Genomic DNA, 27257 nt, shown 5'->3' on the forward strand with positions numbered 1-27257 from the left:
GATCAGAGTAGGGGACATCTCGACAAGCGACAAAAGGATTTCTAGGAGGGAAATCAAGGCTCAAAGGGAGTCCAAAAGAGAACTTCCAGACGGGAAGTAGAGACTCAGAGGAGTCGAACAGAGAAATTCCAGGAGGGAAGTAGAGGAGCGTCATGGCACTACACGGAGTAAGGGACCAGGATAGACTGGACGGAGCATCAAACTTTGCGGTCTGGAAGGCCAGAATCTTATCCGTGCTTGACAGGAATCATGTCAAGAACTTCGCCTTGAAGGTAATAGCTATCCCAGTCGAACCCAGTGATAATGACAGGTACGAGGAGGCGATGGCGAGGGCCAAGAGCATCATCCTTGACGAAGTCAAGGATCATGTAGTACCACACATAGCCGAGAAGGAAACGGCATTTGAGATGTGGGAGGCTCTCAAGAAGCTGCTTGAGGGTCACTTGGAGAAGACACCTGAGTGATCAGTGATTCTATTCTCTAGAGCGGGGTTTGCTAAGAGAGATAGAATCAGTGATCGGGAGAGAAGCTTTGAGTACAGAGAGACAGAGAGGCAGAGATAGTGTCGGGATAGCAGCAGAGCAGCCAAAGAGAGAGACGCGGGAGTAGCCAGTGCTCACGCAGGGCAACGCAGAGGCAGCTAAGTGTTGCGCAGAGCACCAGAGGGGCCAACGTAGCTGACGCAGGGCCTCCTAGGGCTGATGCAGGCCAAGATAGGCTGACGGAGGGCCAACGCTGGGCTAGGAGAGGCTGATGCAGTCCAGATTGGACAGACGTTGAGGTTTCAAGGGCAGATTGGTGCTAAGTAGCTGTTGGAAGGATTATCCGGGGTTTCAGCCAGTAGATTTGTCGGAAACTGAGAGGTATTACTGCCAAGGAAATTCTCTTTTGGGTAGGCCAGTTTCGGCACCTAGATTGTACTTTGATATTGCTTAATAAGAAAACGCTTAGATAGTTGAACCGGTTTTCCCACATTGGGTTTTTCCGGGGACATTAGTCCAAAAATAATGGTGTCATATGGTGTGTTTGTTCTTATTTCTTTTAGTCGCTGATCTGTAATATGTTGAGCATGCACTAGTGTTTATTTTCAATATTTACATTGTAAATAACTTGTTAAGGAAAATAACAAGTAGGTAGGAATAAATCAAATAAAGTGCATGGAGGGTTTCTAACTAAGTAAAGTTAGAAACTTCAATATATCCTAGTTGACCCGGTAGCTAATGAGAAGTACGAGGAGGCAATGGCCAAGGCAAAATGCATCATCCTTGATGGGGTCAAGGATCATGTGGTCCAACATATTGCCGAGAAGGAAATGGCAAAGGAGATGTGGGACACCTTGAAGACATTGTACCAGCATACTTCCGTGCAGAGGAAGATGTTACTTGAGAATCAGCTAAGGTCATACCAGATGCAGAAGGGGGAGCAGATAGATCACTTCCTCGATCGGTTGAAGGAGATCCGGGACCAGCTGACTTCCATAGGAGCCACACCAGATGAAGAGTTGATGGTAAGGACCGCACTTAACGCAGTCTTCGAGGAGTGGGAGACATTTGTCCAGAGCATACTAGGCAGGGCGAGTCTTCCAGATTAGGAACAATTGTGGGCGGCTCTTCGCCAAGAGGAGATCAGATGGCTAACCAAGACGGGAAGTAGCAGTAAAGGGGTCAGGATCAAGAAGGAAGAGGAAGCGGATGCAGCTCTGGCATTTGCGGGAAAGCAGGAGAAGAGGAAGAAGAAGGACCTCTCCAAGGTCAAGTGCTTCCACTGTGGGGAATTGGGTCACTACGCGAACCAGTGTCCAAGGAAGAAGAACAAGGGAGAGGCTTCTAACTCGAAGGCAGCGCCAGCGAAGGCGAAAAAAGAAGTCGAGGAGAATGACGATTGTGCCATGAGTGCTCATGTGCCACTAGAGAAGAAGTGGGGAGACATCGAACTATAGTCAGGAGGACCACAGGCGATGAGGGGCAGGATCCTTGAGGTACCCAACCTCTTGGACTATACCTTGCTACAGGAGCCCCAAAGAGGAGTAGCAGGACTGGCGGATGTCGGTAGAGACGGATGAGGATGAAGCGGTAGAGAGTGCTAAAGTGCAGGAGTCCCCAGGTAGCACAAGGCCAGCAGGCTGCAACAGTGCGAGAGGCACAGGAGTGTTGGAATGGTGCAGGATGGCACAGAGAGGGTTGCAACGGTGCGAGATGCAGGGAGTGGTTGCAGCAATGCAGAGTAGAGGGAGAACTTGTTAGCGGCAGAGAAAGCTTCAGCATCGGGAGTGTTTCTAGCTTAACAGGGATGTCAGAAGTTGGGTGGATCAGTTACTTACTTCTCAATAACTGAGTTGCAGTGCAGTAGCACGATGCAGCGTGATGAGAGGGGGATGCAGTGCAGATGCAGTGTTGGGAGAATGGACTAGCAGCAGCATGGATGCAGAGGGAGTTGCCATACGGATGCAGTAGTGGCAGTGGCAAGGCCCTAGGCAACAGTACAGGATGCAACAATGCAGAGGATGTTGAGCGGAGAGGCCTAGCATCAGCACAGGTACCGGTGTCGTATAATCAGATTGATGCTCAGTGTGGAGTATTACTAGGGCACAATCCTCGCTAAGAGGGAGTGTTGATTTGGGGTAGCATCGGATGTGATCTAACCATGAAAATTGGTGGAGAGGCTAAAGCACATGAGATCTCCAAGACCCAAAAATGGTTTGGACAAATTGTACCCAGTTTGGGAGATATTAAAATAATTAATATTTTTAATGGAGTTCCTAAGTCTAAACTTAGGAAAAATAAAATAGTAATGGGTACTAATATAAAATTGGGTTAGAAGGGTCCAAAAGTCATGGATCAAGCCAAATCTAATCTTAGCCATTGATTAGAGATTTAATCTCGGTCGTTGAAGGACCAACAGGAAAAGTATAAGAAGAGGCTTAAGGGTCAGTTGCAGAATACAACAGAGTGATCAGTCATTCGATTTGCTAGAGCGAGGTTGCTAAGCAAAGTCGAGTCAGTGATCAACAGCGAGGGGCAGTGAATACTAGACAGAGAGGTAGAGGTAATGCCGAGAGACCAGTGCAGAGGCAGAGAGCGAGAAGCAGCAGCCAAAGCAGGCCACGTAGAGCCCAGCAGAGATAGAGCTGAGCCCAGAGGAACTGCGTCATCCACGCAAAGGGCAGTTGGAGTGACGTAGAGGGTCCCAGAGGCTGCGCAGTGCCTCAGAGGGCTGACGCAGAGGCCAGAAGGGCCAACGCAGTGCTTCAGAGCTGCTGGAGAGGGTTTCGTGGGACAAGTTTTCTGAATACCTGTTTCTGAATAGAGAGGTATTGTTGCCGTGTATTTTTCTCTATTATGTGAGCCGGTTAGGCACCCAGATGTACTCAAGGAAATATTGCATAATAATAAACCCTCAGAATAGTTGCACCGGTTTTCCCGCATTGGGTTTTTCCGAGGACATTTGTCCAAAAATAACGGTGTCACTTGTTTGTTTGTTTTCTTTCAGCGGATGATCTGTAGATGTTGTGATTGTACTGTGTTTATTTCAGTATTTAAATGTTTCTAAATAACTTGTTCAGAATTTACAAGTAGAAGAAATAAACCAGCAGAATACAGATTAATTTTCTAATGGATAGACCTAGAAAATTCAACACCAATCTAATTCTTCTTATGAGAAATTCTTTATATTGAGAATGACCAAGTACCATTATGGATACCTCCCTAGTTAAGAGGGAGTATTGAAAAGTGTAACTAGGTTCGGTCTTCATAATGACATGTAATTGTGATTTTATGTAAATAGGTGTAAAGAAGAAAAAAAAATATTGTAATGCTTGCATCATGGGTTTCATGAGCAAGAGATTTTATTTTTGAGTCAAGGCTCCCATTGAGAGCCTTTAGGAATTTTGGCATCTAGTCATAAAAGAATAAAAGAGTCATTCTCATGTAATGTTACATATTGTATAGAGTCACACTTGTCTATGTAAAGTATTCCTCCCGGACCTTGTCACTAGCCCTCTTCAAGTTAGCCTACAACGAATGGAGTTACCTAGAATGTGATGTCAGCTCTCCTCCTTGAGATCATGTCGGCCTAAAAGACATGAGGCGGCGTGTATATAATATATATAGACACACTCGGCCTCACTTAGAGGAAAGCAATTCGGTGAAGAACAGAAGCATAAGTGCGAAGAAGAGCCTACAAGCAGAAGTGCGAAGTAAGGACTAGAAGAAGTATAGCGAAGGAAGTATTCTTATGGGGTTTCTAATTTGGGTTATATACTCTCCCAAGTAAGAAAGAAGAAGGACCGAAGGTATAGAGATAAGATCGAAGAACTAGTTGCTGCATCGAGGTGACATTGTTTGGGTATAGGATCTCGCAGAAGGAAGCCGAGAGAAGCAGTGTGGAAGAATAGAGACCGAGATTCTCTAGGGTAGCTGAGAGGAAGAGTAGAGACTGAGATTCTCTAGAAGGAAGTCGAGGAGAGCAGAAGAAGCAGAGAAAGGGAAAGAAGCAGAACATCAAGGCTAGTGACAAGGGTCTTGGGAGGACACTACAGTCAAGGGTCTTTGTCATGCTTTTGGTATTCGTCAATTGAAGATCTATAAGAAGAATTTTTTATTGGGTTTTCCTCTCAAAGAGAGAGGTTTTGGCCATGGCTGACAAGCCCAGTTACTGTGTCTCTTGTATTCTATCCTTTATTTGGCAATTTTCTTGATGAAAAGAACACATTGATAATATAACGAAGAGAAGATCATAATATAAGAAGTAAAAGCATATCACAAGCAATTATCAAGAAGAGAAATCTCCTAATCATTAATGCCCTAGATTTCTCAACAGGTTGGCACCTCAACCTCATGGTATACGGACTAGTATAGGTTTGCAATCACCATACTCAAACCTTAGTGAACATCCACATTCCAACTTCAAAGGGCTAGCCAAACCCTACAGGATATCCAGATCCTCACTCTACAAGGTTTGCCATCACCACGGCTAAACCCTAAAGGACATCACCCTAACTCCACAGGCCTCACTTTCCAACTTCACAGGGCTGGCCAAACCCTAGAGGACATCCACATCCTCACTCTGTTGGATTTCCCATAACCACTACTAAACCCTAAAGGAAATCCACGTCCTGACTTCACAGGCCTCACTCCAAACCACAGACCTCACTGCAGGGCATTGATGCTATATGGGCTTACTCAACGAGTAACTAAGCCTGACATTGGAAGGCACCCACTCTTATAAAGTGACCGAGCCAAAACACTAAAAGGCGCCCACTCTTTTGAGTGACCGGGCCTTGAGGACCATTCTTCCTAATCTGGGTCAACACACTTGACCTAGGAAGAACGATCGTCCTTTGCTATATCACCATCACTCCTTCCCATTAAGAGAGGTATTAATAAGTCCCAACCCATCCCTGAAGCACACAAACTTCACCCGACACAGAGAATATCAGCTATCTACTCATCAATAGGAATATATTGGAGCCTCATTACTCCCTTCTACACTACATCACGAATGTAGTGGTGCTTGATCTCGATGTGCCTCGACCTATTATGAAACACAAGGTTATCAAAACACTTCACATAGCTTTGATTGTCACAATATATCACAGTTGACTCCAGCACATGATCAAATAATCCCTCGAGTAGTTTCTGAAGCCACATTGCTTCACTATTCACCAACCAGGCTGCAATATACTTTGCCTCTCCTTCCTGCCCATTCAAGAAATCATAACAGAGCCGAAACTGAAGTTAAATCCTTATAAACTCTTTCTATCTTCAACACTTTGAACCTGTAGTTTTTCTTCTCAAATCATCCATGACCAATTGTACCATGCTAGTACATCAACGCATGTTGAGCAACATATCTTGACTCAAACATGAACTGTCATGCTCCCTCCACTATATCACGAAGGCTTTTAGGTCACCCAAAATGGGTGCTCCGTCTTAGACTCAAACATATCTTTCTATGGTAATTCAGGTTGCTCCCTCTGCGACTGTTGTCTTTCAGTATATCAATGATCAATGACAATCCATCATCTCGAACTCAGAGATCTGCTCCCTCTAGGTTCCTGAAGAAGTCTCCTTCAATGAGCTCTTATACTCACAAGCTTGATGTTAGCTCTTATGTACACTTCTTCCTCCTCAATTATTGAGGAAAGCAGTTTCAATTTTCTGCATCAACCTTGTCCAATCTTCAAAACCACTGGGACAAATGTCTTGTCACAATCCACTCCCTCTTACTGGGAGAACCTTCTATTGCTAGATCTTGTGGTCACCATGATCGAAGCATACTTCAACCTTGCTTAATCGCTCCCTCTGAGTTTAGATCTCATCTGGTAAAAATATATCTCAACACAAGTCATGATTCTGGGAAAGTCCTCTTGCTTTGCTTCATTCTTGCACTTCTTCCATCTACTTGTCAAAGCCTTGGCAACCTTTACTATGTACCTACAATTCTCACTAGGAGGCCACAGAAGAACAATTATAACCAGTCAAAGAGCTCAAAGACAAGAGACTAACTAATAGTAAAATAACAACAATGGTAATAATCAAACAAGAGAGATATAAAATACTTATCTTTTGAGGATTATAGTGGTATGTCAGCTCCCTCTTGATCTTAAGCTTCCTTGCATCCATTGCCACCTTATCATCCCTGTCCTCATCATGATGTCATTCCTTCCTTGCTATGGTTAGGATTTCTTCTTTTAGCAGAAACGTCCAATCCCAGTGATTTTGTCCATAAATCCTAGGCTTTATTCTCCAAGACATTTTGTCTTGCTAGGGTTCACTAAGCCTAGATATTCAAATGTATAAAACCATAGCCAAAAATTTTAGTTTTCCAAACCCTAGATTTTGCACTTTTACATCTTCTTGCAAATCCAATAGCCTTTGCAAGATTTTCCTTTTCATATACAAATGATCAAATACCATAGAGTTTCAATCTCTCCGCAAAATAATTAAGGATATCAGACTATGTCACGACCATAGATCTTCCAATGAGATATCTTCATCAAGGGGGACATATGACAACCCCATTAGATACTACAGAAACATTTCTAGCAACACATTGATTTCGAGTCTTTCATCTTAAGAGCCTATCAAGTTCTACAAATGACTTATTCTTCTTAAGATGACTTCAGTCTTTAATCCTAAAGAGGAGCTCAACCTCTGTTAGGCAGTAGCAATAGGTGTACCCCTTTTATCATGTCTCCAAAACAAGTATCTCAGCATAAGGGATTTCCTTCAACTTTGTCAGCCAAACAATTCCCTTAGTTTCCTTTGGCTTAGGAAAGAACTATAAGGACTACCTACTTGAAATCATATTGTGCCAATATTTTAAAACTCCGACTCTGACTCAGAAACGGCCGAGGGTCGACTCCGACTCAGTATCGACTTGGCCGGTTTGATTTCAATGACTCGGTCATTGTAAAAAATACATTAAATATTTATTTCTTTAAAAAACAAAAAACAAAAAAACATAATTTTAAAGATTTTCATTCATGTTTCCAAACACAAAGCTTTAGAATATAGATAGAAGACAACATATGATCAAAGTAGGTTCATGAATATATCCATTATATCAAAATGGCACCCAATGCACTATCCAATACATACATGATGATGATATAGAGATCAAAACAAAAACACATAACCAAGGAGGCAAGAAATGGCCTCTACAACAAAAGTAAACTATGAAACATCACTAGTCACCACTGACCAGTACTACTGGCTACTGCTAGAGGAGCCAACATCATCTGGCTCAACCTCTGAATCAGAGTCAGACAAGGAAACCCATGGCTCCTCCTCATCATCATCTCCAACTGCAACTGTAGTAGTGGTAGCACTAGCAAGCTGTGCGGTAGCTGCATTCTGAGATAGACGAGATATGTGTTTTCGTCGTGGCTGAGTAGAGGAAGCGCTTGCAACTAGAGGACTTGGGGCTAGGCCTGAGGCTGGTACAAGTGGATCTGCATTCAACTAAACATTTTGTTCAAGTGATTCCACCACCTGTAAATCCAAATCAAGATCCTCATCAGAATCAAACTCTGTTGGATGACTCTCCACTACCCAATCTGATGTTGGATCAATATCTTCCAACACAATGGGATTTGAATCAGGTCTTTTGTTCAGCAATTGATTGCGTCTGAGCCGAAGGTTGTATTGGACATAGACTAGATCATTTAACCATTTTTTATCCAAATGGTTTCTCTTCTTCGTGTGAATCCTCTCGAAGACAGACCAATTGCGCTCAGACCCAGTAGCACTGCAAATTTGACTCAAAATACGAATTGCAAACTTCTACAATTGAGGACAATGGCTACCAAAAGCCTCCCACCATTGTGCTGCAAAAAACATAGTAGTGTAATGAGTTAGCTCAAGTTTCAACAAATTATATCCAACTTTCAAATTATAAACAATTTAACAAAATAAGTATTAAGAATTTGAAAATTGAAATTTTTGTTTACCTGGCTCATCTGCTTCCTTTGCAATCTTTGCTAGGTTCTTCATAAAGGTACTTGTGGCTTTGCTGAAGGTTGTGACCTGTCGGTGTATCTCCGGTTGATCACACTCCAATGGAATCATGCGATCAATGCAGTCAATCAATCCATCTCTAACCTCCCCACTCAAAGCTCCTGCCACTAGAGCTTTATAATGATATCGTGGGTTCAAAAAATACCCAACTACATGTATAGGGCGATGGAGTTGATTGTTCCATCTTTCATCAATGATTGCCCAAATGGGCCCATGCTTAGCCACTCTATCCTTGTATGCCCTCTTTATTTGCTCCTTTGCTTGATCCATACCCTCATAAATGAAGCCCATAGACAATCTTTCCCCATCCACCAGCCACAACACCTTAACCAGTGGCTCAGCAACCCTCACAATCTCTGATGCCTTTCTCCAAAATATTTCTTCAATAACTTTCTTTTTCAATTCTTTGCCTTCATGTTTGAGAGACCACTGGCTTTGATTCCAATCATCACTGGAAAGCATCTTTTGCAAGTTTCTATGTTGTGAAAGCATAGATTGCAATGTCAAAAAATGAGTTGCAAGTCTAGTGATGGCATGCCTAAGAATATCCCTGCCCCCTGTGTGTCTCCTCATTAGGCTCAAAATCCATGAATGGTTGTAGATAAATTTTGTTATGCTTTTGGCATGATTTACAATGTTCTTGACCCAATCTAATTTGCCAATATCCTCAAGCATGAGGTCTATGCAATGTGCAGCACATGGGGTCCAAAAGATGGTTTTGTGTTTTTCCTCTAACAGTTTACCAGCAAGAACATAGTTAGAGGCATTAGCTGTGATGACTTGAACAACATTAGCCACCCCCACCTCCTAAACAACCTCATCCAATAGCTGAAACAAAAATTGTCCATCTTTCACCCTATCAGATGCATCAACTAATTTTAGAAACATGGTTCCCTGTGGGCAAAAGATAAGAAAGTTTATGATGGTACAGTTCCTTTGATCAGTCCATCCATTTGACATGATGGTACATCCTGTTTTTGCCCATGAGTTTTTGAAATCTTTCAAATACTCATTAATGGAGGAAATTTCTTTCTGCAAATGATACCCCCTTAACTCATGCATAGTAGGGCCTTTGAAGTCTTTTCCAGCAACAAATATGGCATCAAACATAGGCTCATAATATGGTGAACAAGAAGCATTGAAGGGGATATCAGCATCATACCACCATCTATATATGTAATCACAAGCAGTCTCCCTCAATTCTTTCTTCCAATGGTCATCTAAAGTGGGCTGCAAAGTTCTACTAGCTTCAGGACCATGTGCATCTAATGGAGAGGAGGGTGCGTCAGTGAAATAACTTTTGATATTCATATCACCCTTCTTTTTCATTTTACCCTTACCCTTTTCTTGAATAGACTCAAAAGAGGGAGGAACATAGCAAAAGGAGTTGGATGCATCAGTGCAAGGGATAGAAGAACCCTCAAAATCAAAATGGGGGTTGGTAGCCATCATTTTTTGTATACACCTCTTCCTCCCAATTTCAGCCTCTATTTCTTTTTGCCTAGCTTTTTCTTCTTGAAACTTCTCAAAGCTATTTAACAACTCCTTCCTAATCTCCCCAATTTCTGGTGATTCACATGGAGTAGTTTGGCCTCTAATCCCTTCCAAGTGTTGTTTCAGCCGATTAATGCCCCCAGGACCCTCCTTAATTTTTCTATGGCAAAATTTGCAATGCATTTGATTATCAACCATTTTAGTATATGCCCAAGCAGCATCTTTCACTCTAGGAGCCATTTTTTGACTTCGAAAAATTCTGAAAATGAAAACAAAAAAATAGCATTGCTTCAATGTTCATTTCTTTCACAAAAAACACTCTTTTCAATTTCCAAATTTGCACAAAAAAATAAATAAGAAAAAACAGATTTTTAGAAGTGAAAGAAAAAATACCTCTAGGCACAAACTGCCTCCTCAAAGTTGCTCCAACAAACCAACTCCTCAATGTTGCTCCAATGGCTGCCCAAGAAGCTCCTCACTCCTACTCCAATGCTTGCCCAAGACTCCTCACTGCTGCTCCAAAAACAAACTCCACAACTCTTCACAAACTCCTCACAAATTCTCACTCAAATGCAATGAGATAGTTGTGAGGAAATGAGAGGGGTTGGGTAGCTTTTATAGGGTTTGGGAGAGGGAAATGGACCCCAAAGAACCCAAAGGCAGAAAAGAATGGGCTTTGGGGTCCCCAAAACAACACACACACAAAAATCACTTTTCGGTCGCGCCCACTGAGCCGGTCGAGTTAGCTCGAGCTCGACCGAGCCAGCCGGGTTGTTACCGAGCCGGCCGAGTTGGTCACCGACTCGGTCGGCTCGGTAACAACTCAGCCGAACGAACTGAATTGACCACCAAGCCGACTCGGCCAGGCCCTGACTCGATCTAGCTCGACCATTTCAGTTTCGACCAAGTCGTTTTTTGAAACACTGTACTGTACAAAGGAGACATATTTTACACGGTTCATACAAGTCTTCAACCCATCCTCGGGATGCCAAGCATTCTTGGCATAGATGCAATTTGTTCATTCTTCTTATTCTACCTTTCAAGCTTTATCAATCTTGAACTATATTGAGACAGTGAACATAAATCTTTTCTTTCACACAAGGTTTTCAATGAACAAGGATTTGTCTCTATTTGAACGAGATTTCAATTATACTGTTTTGTCTTGAGATACATTCTAAAACTAGCTACTTGAGATTGAGGGCAAAACATTTTCAATCTCAATAGAATTTTGCTCTTATAAAAAAATTGAGATAATGCATACCTAGCTTGGACTTTGACTGAGCCAATTACCTTCAGATGTTTTATGGTTTTAATACATTTCCTCCAAAGACTTTTTCGGCCTTGTAGCAGACCAAGTAACTTTGATTTTTGAGAAGTACTCTTCCTTGGCAATGAGCATTAGCATCTTCTTAAACAAATCGTATTGATTGTGGATTTCCTAAGAAGTCACTCAGCCTTTCGTTAAAAGTGACCAAGGTTTGATTTGAGGAGTTTCGGCCTCTGTAATATTTCTAAGATTTTTGGTCACTTCGATTTCTAGTACAACGCATCTTTCATCACAAATTTATGTCCTTAAAATAAGCTTCAACGATCAAAGCAAGTCACAAACCAAAACACGAATTGTAGGTAGCTCTTCCATAATTTTTAGATATTGTTTGAAGTTCCTAAGACTTCCTGAGGCTTCTCAATAATTGAGGAGGTTTTGAGAGTCCTTTGTTCATTAAAACGTTGTTCTATTTCTTTGCCAACAAGGGCTCCTTTCATAACAGTGTTCCTGAAACAATATTTAGCCTTACAAATACAAGGACTTCAACCTTTCTTATTCTTGGAGATACTTCAAACCTCTAAAGCTATATCTGAGGCTTTAAGATTTTCGGCCTAAGATTTTAGGGCTTTAACCTACTTAAACTTCTCCTGAGGCAGTTCAATGCCTGAAACAAGCTCAGTGGGTTTGGACTGAGGCTGAGGTTAGAAACTCTTCAACAAAAATTACAGCCTTCTCACAAATGTAAGAATGATTCATGAACCTTTAATCTTTGACCCTCCTACAAAGATTAGGTCTTCTTGTGGCTCAGATTAGGGCTTCTTTTTCCTTACATCAGGGTTGCTCTTTCACCCATACTCTGATACCATGTTGATTTTTCAGTAGTTCTCCCATCTGATAATTGTTTCTTATGATACTTTCATAGATTGATCTTTTCTTATATTTATTGTACATCATAAAACAATTACACAAAGAACTTCAACAATAAAACAATATGCCAGAAGGATCATAAAAAGACAGCCACACAAGAACACAACATTTTACCCTGGGAAAACCCACATGGGGGAAAAAACTCGACAACCTTTTCAATAGAGAAATATTCAATTCAACAGAGATACATCTTAGTCAATAACGAGGTCAAACATGGTCCATCCTCCAGTCAAGACATCTGCCCATAGAACTCTGACTTCATTTTTTTGGAGCCAAAAATTTAGCTTTTACAAATTCAAATTTTCTTCTTTTTCAACCGACATGAAGAACATGTCTCTTAAATTTTTCTTTTTGTTTAGCATGAAGAACATGATTACAAATATATTAAGGACTAAAATATACATTATGAAGACCGAACCATAGTTACAAAAATCAATAGCTCCATCTTTAGCAATGCAAGTTGAAATAGCTTCTTGTTTCTCAAAGTATATCAAATACTTTATCAAACCATTTTCTAATTTTTTAGCACAATAGAAATTTTCTCAAAGATAGCAATCTAAGGCCTTATTAACCCCATCTCTCCAACTGATCATCCTTTGCTAATGCCCGATTTCTCCAAAAGTAATATTGCATGCCAAAGTCAAGTGTCCCTTTCACATATCTCAATACTCGCTTTGTCATAGTCTAGTGCTCTACCTTTACTACTATCATGAATCTGGAAATGAAGCTCACAATGAAGCTAGCAGTTGTAAGATATATCAAACTACCCACTAGTTGTTTGTATCTGCCAATCTTGATGTATCACACCCTAGGTACCTTCTTCTGACCATATAGAGCATTCTTCAATCTAAAAACATGATGCTCCTTCCCTGGAACTTGAAAACCATATTGTTCTAAACTCCTTAGTTTGTTCAGTCCAACAAGTGTACACAACCATGTTGCTCGCTCAAATAAGCCATTTCACGTTGCACTAAGTGCCCAATCCAAGAAATTCCCAAATTTTAGGCAATCTCTCAACTTCACGCTTGCTCAATACCCATGCGAAGTCGCAGCTATTGAAAACACTCATCAAGCTTCAGTGTCGCACGAACCCACTCATGCGATGGAACGCCCCACACATGCAGTTTGTCCCAGCGATGGCGTCATCACACTCTCCAACAAGGTATTGGTGAAGCGCAAGCGTAGCCACCACCCTGAGGGTCTAAATACAGTAGTGCAAATGACGATCAAGATGCCATATGGGAGATGCAATTTGATGGGGCCAAATCAAGGACAAGCATTGGAGTTGGGGATATATTCATAATACTAGAAGGTGAAATTATACACTTTTTTGTACGTTAGCAATTGACTGCACTAACAATGTAGCTAAGTCTGAAGAATTATTGTTGAGATTGGAATTAACAAGGAAAAGGGAGATTATGAAGTTGAAAGGAGTTGGTGATTCTAACCTTATAAGGAACCAATTAACAAACCAATGTATTACAAAAAATGATAGAATGAAGAAGCATATATGCAGATTGGAATACCATGGAGTCATTTGATGCTTTCACTGTCAAGGTTGTTCCTAGAGATATGAATGAACACATAAATATGATGGTTATAGCAATAGCAAATCTTCCAACAAGTGATGGGATGTATTCATAAAATGGAGTTTATCTTTAGACCTGTTGTCCTGGATAATGTAGACAATTGGCAATTTTTGAAAATGATGCCTACGTTATTAGAGTTTTTACCAATTTGCAAGAATTTTTCTTTTGACACGTCAATTACCAAGAAGATTCAATGCCATCAATCACAGAGTTAAAAGAAAACAAAATTCCAAAGGAGCTAATTCCTTTGGAAAAGTTATTTTCTTTGTTGAACAAATATTTGTTATTGATGTCAATGGAGACACCAGCTCAAGGAAATAATTATTTAGGCTTGTGGAGGACTCCAAGCCCTTTCCAATGAGCTATAGCATGCCTCCTCCTCTCTGATGAGGAGAAATGAATTGTTAAGTGGAAAAATCAATATTTCACCTCCTCTACAAGTCGGCCTACGTGAAGTCAGGTCAGCCCCTCTCCCATGGATGTGTCTCTTCAAATTACGGTCAAAAGAGTATAAATAGAAGCAACACATCCTCATTTCACCCATCCACTCAAGTCAACTTGTGTGGCTACTTGGTGCCTTTTTCCTTTTTTATTATTCTTTTCCAAACCCATTTTACCAACTATCAGATCTCTGACTATAGCCTAGTTGCTCCCTATCAGCTAGCTTGTTGAGACTAACACTTTTGCTAGGTTGTCTCCACCCCCCAACCACTACACTTTTTGTTTTATTATTTTTTTTTTATCTTTCTACCATCACAACTCAATTGTACAGCTATGTAAAAAAAATCCCTTATGCTCGCATTGTACATATGCAATTTTGCACATACAACATCCTTTTTTTCCAACCATGTACGGCCTCACACGCTCTTGTATGGTCACTCAACACACTAAACATGGACTGCTCAATCCATGTGAATCATGTATGTATCTAGTTTTGTGTGTAATGTTAGAGACCGGTCTTCAGAGAACAAGCTCGGATACCATGATAATTTTGTTAATCCCAACAACCTGGCAAATTACTACCTAATTTTGTTAATACCTAGCAAATCCCTTACAGTAATATTTAATTATTATGACATAGATCAAATGAATAAAAGACACAACTAGGATTTTAACAAATATAATAGCGAAAGAAAAATTAAATCATACACCAATCGCACACATGCACAAAAAGATTGTCTACCCTTCAAATTAGTTCTTCAAATAACTTCAAATTTTACAAGGGTTCCCTTCTTGGGATAACGGCCCACTGAAGAAACTACAAATACAACAAGAAACTTGGAGTAATCCCAATTGATCAAACCCTTCTGCAAATTTGTTCTTCGATCTTGTTGGCTTATTTGGATCTATATCCCTTGCTTCCCCGTGCACTCTTCCTCGAACCCTACACACTTGAATGGAAGTCCTCCACCTAATCACTGGGATCTCGCTCTCATTGTGTCTTGTGTTCAAGATGTGTGTTGTCCCTTAACCTAGCCTTCCTTTTCTAAGTTTGAGTTGTTGACCAAATCCACAACCCTAATCTCCAAAGCGAATGATGATTGAGATTAAATCGCAACATCACTTGGGATCAATAGTTGAGATTCATCTAATTCACTAATGTGAATAGCTTTTGCATTTCATTAGATTAACTCTCTTTATCTTATAAAAGTTAATTACTTTAATAATTAAAGTAAGTGTTAGGGTTAAGGGTTAATTAGGCAACTTTAGCACGTTTAGACACTTAGGACTATGCAGAAGTACCTAGCCAATCTACAAACATCAACATATTTGTCTAAGAAGCACGATACTGGTAAATAATTTATCCACATACTAGACAACCTTGATCAAAATTGTACTCCTAAGAGCTTTAGAAGAAAGGACTTTAAAGCCAAGGCTACAAATAAGAAGAGCATCTACCATAGTCTGTCAACATAGGAATCTAGAAGCATCTAAAGTAAGCCGAAATATAGATGGAAATTATGTAGCCCCTTTTTGCTTGATCATGAAATTTTGAACCCCATTTCGTACTCTCCAATCTCATTTCAAAACTCCTTTACAAGAATAAACAAAAATTCTAGAGAACTAGGAGAGACTCGAGAGAATGGCAAGGGAACATGTACATGAAGGAGGTCAAGTACTATGAGTAGCCACAGTGGTAGTAATAGTTGCAACAACAGAAGATGACTCAAGTTGCCCTGTCTCAACCCTTAGTTTTTCCTCTTAGATTTGCTCTCAACAATGGAATAAGAATTGACTTTGCATTGATGGGTTACATCCGCAGGTACTTTTGGATGGAGAAGAACATTGTGGCCTATGATTTTAGCAAGAAGACAATTTGAATAATTCGCTCCCCCACCCATTGGTCTTAAAAACTAGCATGGACCTTTCCTCCACCAAGGTCCTTGTGAAATAACCAATGTTGCAAAAGTCGAACTTGGGAATAAATTGGCAAGGTTTCAAAAATTGAAAAAGTCATAAAAGTCAAGAGAAAATCGAAAAAAAATAGCAGAAAGTCAGCAAAAAATTTTAAAGTACAAAGATATCCATTTATCCAATTTCGTATAACTCCCATTTTTTTACGATTTAATCCCAATTTTTTCAATTTTGAAAAACTCACCAAAAACTCGCTCTATAAAATCGTTTGGTTGAAAAACTCGCTATTTGGCAATCTTGTCGTGATTTAATCCCAATTTTGGTAGCAATGGAAATAACTAATAGAAGTCCCTTTTACCATTTCGCAATGTTTTGGGGCTTTATGAATTTGTGAAAAGATGGTGGCACTAATATAAGGAAAACCAAGATGCCTTGATTATGGCTTTTAGTAAAAATGAAAGCCCAAAGAAAGGTGAAAATTTTCTAAAATACCCCAAATATTTTATGCGACAACTCCCCTGATTTTAATTTTGTTATCTAGCATGCTTCCTTCGCAAAAAAAACCACTGCTCAAGCAATTTTCTAGCCTATATATGTAGCCTCTATACTCCACAATGAAACTCCAGTCTCAAAACAGTTGTAGAATCTTGGAAAAACAAGAAGAGAACATTGTGGAGCACCCCAAACTCTATCCAAGATAACAATACACTCAAACAATGCAAAACAGCAAAAAAACCAAGCAGCAAAAGAAAAGGCAAGTACTTGGTCAACTCAATGAAGCTAGTCAAACTATCTGAGTTGATCAAAACATCTTGACTCAACTTGCCAAACCACCCTGCAAATTTGTTATTAACTACACCTCTGTAGACTTTAGCAATCAAATCTTTGTGTGAAAGGGGGTCCCTGATCTCACAACAAGAGCATCTCATACACCAAATTGGTGTCTGGCTTAGCCATGACCTTATTATTATTGTTGTTGTTGTTGTTGTTATTATTATTATTAAAGTTAAAACTGAAATCGAATCTAGTCATTGAGATTTGGCCCAGAAAAAATTGAGTGAAACAAAAGCAAGACATGAACTCTAATGCTAATTCCTCAACAAGGAGAGGACTTCATGTTAGTGACAATAAGCTCTCTAAGACATATGTACAAACACAAATATCAAACTGTGAGGCAAACAACATGATCAACAAAGCAATTAATATATAAAAAATTATTATGCCTCCAATAACATACTTGCAGCCAACCACTGACGAGTGGGGGGAAGTTGTTGAGAAATCAATAGGGCTATAATTAGGGTGATTTCTCTTAGACTTGATAACTGCTTGTGATGTATTTTTACTTTTCTTGATTATCAACTTCTTCTTTTATTATTATGTTGTTCTTATCATCAAACAGCGACCAAAAACATGAAGATCAATAGTACACAAGAACACATGATGTAGGCTACAAGCCAGGGCCAAAAATTCTCCTCTTGAGAGGAAAACCCAAAAATCTCCTCTTCTTATAGATTCTTCAAAGGACAGATTCCAAGACCTCTAGACCAAGACAAAGTCAAACCTTCTTGATGATGTGCTTCTTCTATCCAAGTCAAACCCAGTCAAATCTCTTCCAGCTGCACAACTTTGACCCACAGCTACAGAATTTCAGCCTCCACTGCAAGTCTGAAATTTTCGGCCCCTACAACAGTTGTTGCTTCCACACGTGTAAGGGAAATTAGGGCTTCCAAGGCTTCCTTGCTTCTTCACTTGGGCTGCTTCTTCTTCTAGGGCTAGTAGGTGACCTAATAGTCCTTTCTTCCACCAATTTCGACCTTCTTTCTACAACTTCGACCTTGTAGCTGCAAAACCCTAGCCTTATCTTTGCACGTGTGAGAGAGAGAGAACCAACCCAAAACTTCGTCCTTCTTCCTTCTTTTCTCCTTCGCTAGCCTTTCTTCTTCTTCTTCTTTGCTTGGATGATGAGTGAGTGAATGAATGTCCATAGGAGGTCGAATTCTCTCCTATATATAGGCTTCCAAGGAGGACGACATGCCCTAATGAGGCCAACTTCTTCACTGTGAGGCCGACTTGGTCTTGGAGGGGTGTTTTTACACCTTAGACACAAAAACAATTCTTTTGAAATGTTACAAGATGCCCAATGTGTTTTTACACCTTAGACACAAAAACAATTCTTTTGACATGTTACAAGATGCCCAATGGGGTCTTCTTCATATGACAATGACTCTATTGACTTCTTGACTCTATGAGAGACCCTAGAAGCACTCAATGAGTAATTTCGACCTTAGTAATTTCGACCTTCTTTCTACAACTTCGACCTTGTAGCTGCAAAACCCTAGCCTTATCTTTGCATGTGTGAGAGAGAGAGAACCAACCCAAAACTTCGTCCTTCTTCCTTATTTTCTCCTTCGCTAGCCTTTCTTCTTCTTCTTCTTTGCTTGGATGATGAGTGAGTGAATGAATGTCCATAGGAGGTCGAATTCTCTCCTATATATAGGCTCCCAAGGAGGACGACATGCCCTAATGAGGCCAACTTCTTCACTGTGAGGCCGACTTGGTCTTGGAGGGGTGTTTTTACACCTTAGACACAAAAACAATTCTTTTGAAATGTTACAAGATGCCCAATGTGTTTTTACACCTTAGACACAAAAACAATTCTTTTGACATGTTACAAGATGCCCAATGGGGTCTTCTTCATATGACAATGACTCTATTGACTTCTTGACTCTATGAGAGACCCTAGAAGCACTCAATGAGTGTTTGACCTATAAATAAAATAATCCTTGAGCATGAAACCTATGCTAAAAAAAAATAATAAAAAAATTATTTTCTTTTTATACAAGAATCAAGAGCACATTTTATATTTATAAAGACCAAACCTAGTTACATATTTCAACAGAAGTACCATTCAATATAATCAATTGAAATTTCGAAGTTCATACTGGAAGTACATCAAATAGAAATATTTTTTCGAAAAAAATGCCAGTTTGATCTACAGTTTATTGGGTGTCATTCTCCAACTGATCATAAGTTGAACAAAGGCAGAGTGATCTTGGATAAATACAACAAAAAGGCAATGCAAACACTGAAATGTGTATGGGTTTTGCGCATGAGTTGAGAATAATCAACTGGGGTGATAAGCTAACTCTTGTAGCCTTTCTTTCCAACACTGAAATAATAAAATGCTTCAAATAACAGAAACAAACTCATAAACTGGATTTTTCTAATTAAATTTTTAAACAAATATCAATTAAATTCATTTTTTTATTCTGGGCCCTATAGACCAGGTTAGGTCTCAAAGGGCACTAATAAGATAAACATAAAAATATCAAATAATACCCTGCTTTTTGTTCTACAAATGCTTATGTTCAGGGAGTTCAGGGACTACCGAGTTTTGAGGTTTCTGTCTTCAAACGCTCCAATTCAAAAGTAAGAACTGCATCGGATACCTTGAGTTCAGGTTTGTCGTCTACAACAATCACTGCAGGCTCAGCCTCAGCCTGAATCACTGCACCGCCTCTCATTCCCATAAAAAAACCAATGAACAACACCAAAATGAAATACTTTAAGGTCCCCATGCTGAAATCTCCACTAGACGATAGCCTGGAACGTATACCACAGATAAAAATTTCAGAGTTAGTATTCCTTATTTCGTACTCATTTTTCTAAATTATTTCAAAAACATGAATCCCTCATATATATATATATACACTAGAATATAAAAATATTGAAAAATATTTCTTAGAGAGAGAAATAAAATTGATTATATATATATATATATATATATATATATATATTCCAGGGGAAGAAATCAGTCTCCCTCTTAGTCCAAGGGTTAGAGTGAGGTTGTTGGTACCACATCATCCCACAGGTATACTCATTTAAGAGTTTACAAAACTCAAAATCAATACAACATTACATCAATATTTTATCAAAGCATTATAGCTCATCATGTGAAATGCACTAACGGAAATTTGAATCTGGGTAGAGAAAATAACAACCATTCCACCTAACCACCCCAAATAACCCCAATAAATATATATATAATTTTTGAAAACCACATATATTTACAAAGTGTCATACATTTACCAAAAAATATTTGAAGACTACAAATATTTACAAAGGTATCTACATCCACCAAAACAAAAACAAAAAAATACCAAAAAAAAATTCTCTGGTAAAGAAAAGTCTATTAGAGACATAAAAAATCAAAAAGAGGCCTCACCCTTCAGATGGGCGAGATTCACTACCATGATTATTATCAGGGAGAACTTCAAAATTCTGGAAAGATTCCATACTTTTGATTTTTTTTTGGCTGTTCGTTGCTGAGCTGAAGGATGGTTTTTTTTATAGCTTCTGTAATAGCAATATAGACACCTAGCATATATGTGTATTTTTGTCTTGTTGGTTACAAAATGAGAATATTTTTGTCTTGTTGGTTACACAATGAGAATTTTAAATAGGATAATGATGTACATGGGAACTAATTTAAACATGGTCTGGACTATGTTATTTTTCTGTATATATCAAATATATGTAAACTAGTTTTTTATTATTAGAAAATTTGTTGATTTGTTTTTTTCTGAAAAAGAAAACAAAAATTAAAAATCCAACTGATAAACATAACAGAAATTATGAATTGAAAACAAAACATATCAAAAATATATATGTAAACAATTTTTTATTAATAAAAAATTTGCTGATTTTCTTTCTGACAAAAATCAAAAATTCAACTGACAAACATAACAGAAATGATGAATTGAAAACAAAAACATAACCGAATGCATAAATAGAATCAAAACACAAAATGCTCCAATGCCGATCATACCAATAATTTTTCAATTGCAGATTATAATTTGGACACAAAAAAAGGCAAATTAATGTCTCCACTCAACTTTCTAAACACTGACGAAGTTTGAAACTCCGTCCAGTTTACAGATATTGATAGAACCTAAATCAATATCAAGTACTTATTTTACGAAACTAAAGATATTTAAGCGTCGAGATGAATATATATATAATTAGAATTAGAATTAGGACAAATAAACCATGAAAATAACGTCCACAATAATTTTGGAAACCCTAACGAAGTTAAAAATCCTAGAAAGTAAAAATCCAACAGGTTGTCTATTAAAATAGGAATCAGTTACATGTGTTCGATGTATTTGATGTATCTATATCAAATCCTTATCAATATATTAAAACTATCTTTATCATAGATGGTAAACCAGCAAAACTGTTTCTTCAACCGACAAAAGTATAAGTCATCTAATCTATACAATTATTACATCAAATCCTTATCAATATATTAAAACTATCTTTATCATAGATAGTAAACCAGCAAAACTATGTCTTCAACTGACAAAAGTAAAAGCCATCTAATCTATACAATAACTATTGCGCATAAAGAGCGTTCAGACTCTTATCAAAATCAAAAGTTATTGCCGGCATTAAAATATATAACTTTCTGCAGATAATCTATTTTTTAAACCTGTTTCTTCCTTCAGCAAGTAGTCTGCTATGGCTGGAAACACTGTAGTGAATCCTTCCGGACTGTGTGTTGAGACCTTTTTTGAAAAGGGCATCAGCTGAAGAATTTTTTTCCTGAAATACATGAGCAAAGGATACCCTATGAAATGAGGCCTTTAATTCGCTGATCCTGCGCATCTAGTTGTACAAATATGGAGGTGCAAGGGAGGATCTATCATTGATCCAGTCTATGATGACTCGTGAGTCATCATATATATATATATATTCTAAATTAAGCCACTTAGCCCAATATAATAACTCCCACAGCGCTATCACCTCAGCCCTTGTATTTGTCCCATCTCCACAGCCCCAGTATCCCCAGCAAAAATGATACTGTAAATCCTGCGATACATCTAAATGAACCCCACATACACAAATCCCTTGTTGGGCGGGCCCAAGTCTCCAACAGTTTACATATACTGGTAGCATGTAAACCAATTCTAAGTCCAAAATTTATGAAATCAAAGCTATTTGGGTGTAAAGTTAAACATGTAGGATTGCGAATAAAAGAAAAATGGAAACCCTGACCACCAGGTTACCGATATTCGGAACATCTGAACCAATTTTAAATTCAAAATCTATGAAATTAAAGCTGAACGAAGGTAAACATAATATATGGCAATATAATTTGGCTAAATAAAACAAAATTAATGTCTACATTCTAAAAACCCAGACAAAGGTGAAATCATATATTCCATCAGGTTATAGTTATTATAACATTTAAATCAATTTCAATCTAAAAAAACTATTTAAATGTCAAGACGACCAGCATATATAGAATTATAATTTAGAATAATAAAGACAAATTAATATTTACACTCATTTTGAAATCCTTACGAAGGTTAAATTCCATATTCCACATTGTAAAAGCTACTGGTAACACCTAAACCAATTTTTAGTACAAATGTTACGAAATTAAAGCAGCATTATAAATAGGGTAATAATTTATAAATAATGAGGGAAAAATCATCTCTACACTCCACTTTCCAAACCCTAACCAAGATTAAGTCCTATATGCCGCAACAATCGGAGTATCTAAACCAAGTTTCAAACCCAATTTTACGAAATTAAAGCTGTTCAGAGGCGAAGAGCATTTTCCTTTTTAAGATAGGATCAAGGCACGGAAAGTTGAAAACAAATAAGCAATGCAGCAAACATAGGCGAAAAATATTTAAATTCCGTACCAACAGGCAAATGTAAACGAATTCAACTGTTCAAACCGATCAAGAAACGCCACCGCATATTCGAAACCTCAAAATCATTGATTTTGAGCTCACAAATACAAGATTTTACATGTTTTTCACTCGCATTGATGATCTAGATGTTGTTAAGTCAAGCAGGACAGTTCGAAGTTTGCTGTCGGGTTTCCGAAACCTGTACAGTCAAGGCAGATAAGCAGTTTTGGAATTCAAAAATTTCTTCGTTGCCCAACCCGTACCCACGGAGGACATGTTTATGACAATAAATGTTCTAACGTTTCTGTGTTAATACAGGATCAAAACTGGCTCTAGTTAAGATAACACAGGATCGAAATTAGCTTTAGTTAAGATTTATAAACTGGTTAGATTTTAGACTTTTGTGGTAGATTAATCCAATTATTAAGATTTAGTAAGGATGTGATTAATCACTATTTCATTATTTACAAAAATAAATAAAAATATGAAAAAAATTAAGTTTAAAAGTAGAAGAGATTTTAATACATTTATGATTTAAGCATGTCATGATGTTTCTAGATATATCTCAAATTTTTAAATACAAATTTTAATTTTAATTTCTATTTCTATTTCGGAGTAGATCCACCAAATCCCCACATGTGGAAATAGGTTTGAATCCCTTTTCTCTTCAAAGTAGTCTCTATAGCAAGACAACCTTCAATCAAGCATGCGATTAACAAAGGGAAAAGCACATAACCCTCTATTGAATCTTATAGAGCCCATGCAAAAGTCTTTTGAAGAGCACCAAGAAAATCAAACACCACAGGCAATTATTAGTTCCCCTTTGAAAGAAGCTAAAGCAAAAGTGTTAAAATTGGCAACTAGGGCCAAACTCCATGTGGGTCTACTTATTGATGCCAACTAATATTTTTCTTGGATTCCTCTCGTCAAGAGGTGTAGGATTGATCTAAAGATCATCTGATTCTGACATGTATTCATGGAGATATGAATTTATTTGTGTTATGGGACAATTCGTCAAGGTCGGCCAGCAACCAAATTGTCCCCACTTGTGCTCAACGTTTTAGTATAAAAAGAGGTGGCTTGCTAGTCATTTGGACACACACTCTTCTTGTGATCTCTTCCTCTCCACTTGTCTTTGGGTTTTGGTGGAAGGAGGAGTCACTAAGAGAATACGCTGCTCTAGAGAGTTTGCCCTAACTCTAGACACTAAGAAAGTCTATACACTGCCCTAAGAGGAGTTACCCTAGCCCTACTTACAGTCAAAAGGAGAAGGCATCTACGCTATCTTATATGCAGTCAAGATGAGGGTCTCCTAGCAGCAAGGAGGGAGTTTCTACATGCCACTCAACGTTGTCCAAAAGAAGTCTAAACGTTGTCCTAATACACAGCAAAGGAAGCTACTTTAACGCAGGCAAGGAGGCACCTTTATCTAAGCCCTAAAGGAGATCTAACTACAACTATACCTCAGCCCTAATACGTTGTCCTAGGTCGCATTCATTAAGGGTTTGAATGCAGCAAGGGGAGGCCTTTTAGCAAGCCCTAACCGTAGTGCTAACAAGTGTTTTATGTTGTTGTTCTAAAGCCCTTATCAAAGGTCCAACAATTATACTAATCCGTTGTCCTAAGAAGACTAGACGCAGGTCTAAAAGGGAGTGTTAAACTTAGTTTAGCAGCCCTATACACAGCTGCAAGGAGGCCTAGAAGAGGCCCTAATCTCAGTCTTACTGAAGCCCTAATTCATTGTGCAAAGAAGCCTAGCAGCAGTAGTTAAAGACTGTTGTTCTAAGGCATGAATTAGGTATGTTTGAGAGCAGTTGTCTCGACATTAGAGGACTGAAGGAGAAGTTGTTCGTTTGACCTGTTGAAGGAGTCTGCTACTATGGCCTAGCTGCTCTGCTAGGCTGCAAGCCATAGCAAGCAGCTAAGGCTAGTAATTGGATACAGTATTGTAGTGCAACACAATGAATGCAGCATGGTGCAGTAGTACAAAACAATGTATAGTAACAACATAATGATGATGAAGAGCAGCATGTTGGGTAAAACATGATGAGGTACATCTCAGTGATGGTGCAGCACAATGGACATGGTGTGATGGTGTAGCTTAGTGATGATGGACATGGTGTGATGGTGCAGCACAGTGGACATGGTGTGATAATGCAGCACAATGGACATGGTGCAACACAGTGATGATGGATATGGTATGATGGTGCAGCATGGTGATAATGAATGCAACACATTGTTGGATGCAGTATGGTTAATGCAACACATTGTTGGATGCAGTATGGTTAATGCAACACACTTTTGGGTGCAGCACAGTGATCATGAATGGTGCAGCATGGTGTAATGAAGTGCAACACAGTGATGGGTGCAGCATGGTGATGGAATCACCTGTGTTCAGATCAGCTACCTCATGTGTTATCTTCTTAGTGAAAGATCTTTGCTCTTATTTTGTCAAGTCAAAATGTTGACTTCTGATGTATATGTACTATATCTCTCTCTAATGAACTATTGAAGAACATAAGAAGAATTGATCAAGGGTTTCCCCACATTGGGGTTTGTCCCTGGTTGACGCCACATCTTGTGTCCTCTTGTCTTGGCTTGTTCTTTGCGATTTATGTTTATGTTCTATCTGCATTTTACTATCATGCTAAATGTGATTGCTAATCTAGAATTGATATTGAGCTAATATGGAAAATTGAAGTAAATTTGCTCTCAACATAGAATATACCTAAAATTAACAAAAATCCCTACCTGAAGATATGGATATGGATGACCCATGACTAATTGCCCTTGTAGAAGAACGACATGGAAAAGATGTTAAGGACATTCTAGATCATCAGGCTAGGATTATATATAATGCATATCTTCGAAGCAAGAAAAGGAACCAACTTGGCTCGAGTTCTTCACAGTGTGGTCTCGGGGTTCAAACGAAGGATTTCAAAGTGGCCTCCAGGCAAGACAAAGAAGCCAAAAAACGAGGCCACAAGAGCAATAAGGCACTAATCCAAGAAGACGATGAACAATTAGTTAACTCGGGGAAAATCATGCTAATGTCAAAGCCATTTCCCCCCTTGAAATCTTGAATATTCAAGGAGTTTCAAGGTAGTCATGATTATTGTAGTCAATTTTTTATTCTTTGTTATTGGTAGGCACTCACTATTCATATGGTGAGGCCCGGAGGGACTCGACTGAGGTTACGAGGTCGAGGCCCGGTAGGGACTCACTATTCATATGGTGAGGAATTTCTTGCTTGCTCGACAAAAGGAGAGCAAGGGTTGATGAACGTATTCCCATTCCCCTCTGCAAGATCAAATCGTATCCGGCACTAACAGCTAGCTCCTGGTCTGGCAGATTCCCATTCCACAGATGGTCTAGGGCAGCTCCCTAAAGAGAAAGTCTGTAAGGTGTATTCCCAAGGTAAGGTTTAATGAACTGATTCCCAGTTGCATAATCGCATGGCATCTGATCCGGATACAGGTGTTGTAGCATTTCCTCAAGCTTGGAAGACCATCCATAATAAATAGGATAAGGATGCGGGGTTATAATACGGGGTCACGAGGTCGGAAATAGAAGATAAGGTCCTTTTTTGGAAATTCAAGCTACATATAACCTTTTCTAATTGATGAAAGGATCATTTTACCCCGCAATATATATATATATATATATATAGAGAGAGAGAGAGAGAGAGAGAGAGAGCATAACTTTAATTAAAATTACAAATTTATTTTTAAATATTAAAAAATTAGAATGTCAAAGAATTTTATATTTTATTTTTAAAATGAGAAAAGAATGTAAAATCTTTATGTATTATAACAAGTGTTGCAAGGTAATGTGGTTTGGCTCAATGGTTGTTATCTTCCCCATTGGGTCAAATCTCCACTAATAACATGATGATAATGAGCGTAAATACTAGTTAAATTTAACATGACTAAATACACAAATAAAAAGTATTATTTATTAGATAAAAAAAAAAAATATGAAGTCAATTATGAATGAATTACTATATTACTTAATTTGTATTGATTATTTTTAGTGAATGGATGTAACTATAAAACATAAGAGTTTTATTCTTTTCAAATGTATCCAAGTCTTGTATCATTGGCATGTCTTTTTTTTAAAGTTTATTTTGCATTCTCCTTTTGGATATACTAGTTGAATTTATTATTTTCAATTTTTCTTTTTTCATATTATAATAAAATTATTTTTTTTTAAATCATAAATTTTGTAATTAAATTATACAAATTATTTTAATAAATAACTTTTAATCTATTATACTAAGCTCCTATTGAATTATTATAAATTTTAGTTTATTATACTAATCTCTTATTGAATTAATATATATGGAATTTCATATGAGAATAAATTTTGATTAACTTTATCAAATTACATATTATAATTTTAT

The 27257-nt window shown here is 38.4% G+C and overlaps 1 protein-coding gene across 10 annotated transcripts in view; it reads right to left on the reverse strand.

Annotated features, from left to right (window-relative positions):
• Positions 1-23163, reverse strand: part of LOC149209028 (uncharacterized) — a 369369-nt gene extending 346206 nt beyond the window's left edge. Inside the window, exons 1-2 of one of the 10 annotated variants that reach the window (XM_089396260.1) lie at positions 22974-23163; positions 19540-19754 (exon numbers count right to left, since the gene is read on the reverse strand). In XM_089396260.1, the coding sequence (XP_089252386.1) occupies positions 19540-19754; positions 22974-22990 (232 nt within the window). In that variant the 5' untranslated portion in view covers positions 22991-23163. Of the gene's footprint in view, positions 1-19539; positions 19755-21642; positions 22173-22864 lie in introns of those variants that run through there. The other 9 variants (XM_089396263.1, XM_089396258.1, XM_089396256.1 and 6 more) reach the window with 9 other exon arrangements.
• Positions 23164-27257: the final 4094 nt, after the last annotated feature.

Source organism: Pinus tabuliformis, chromosome 1_2 (genome assembly GCF_031772625.1).
Source record: "Pinus tabuliformis cultivar Carrire ecotype Pingquan chromosome 1_2, CPIR1, whole genome shotgun sequence".
NCBI classification, from domain to species: Eukaryota; Viridiplantae; Streptophyta; class Pinopsida; order Pinales; family Pinaceae; genus Pinus; species Pinus tabuliformis.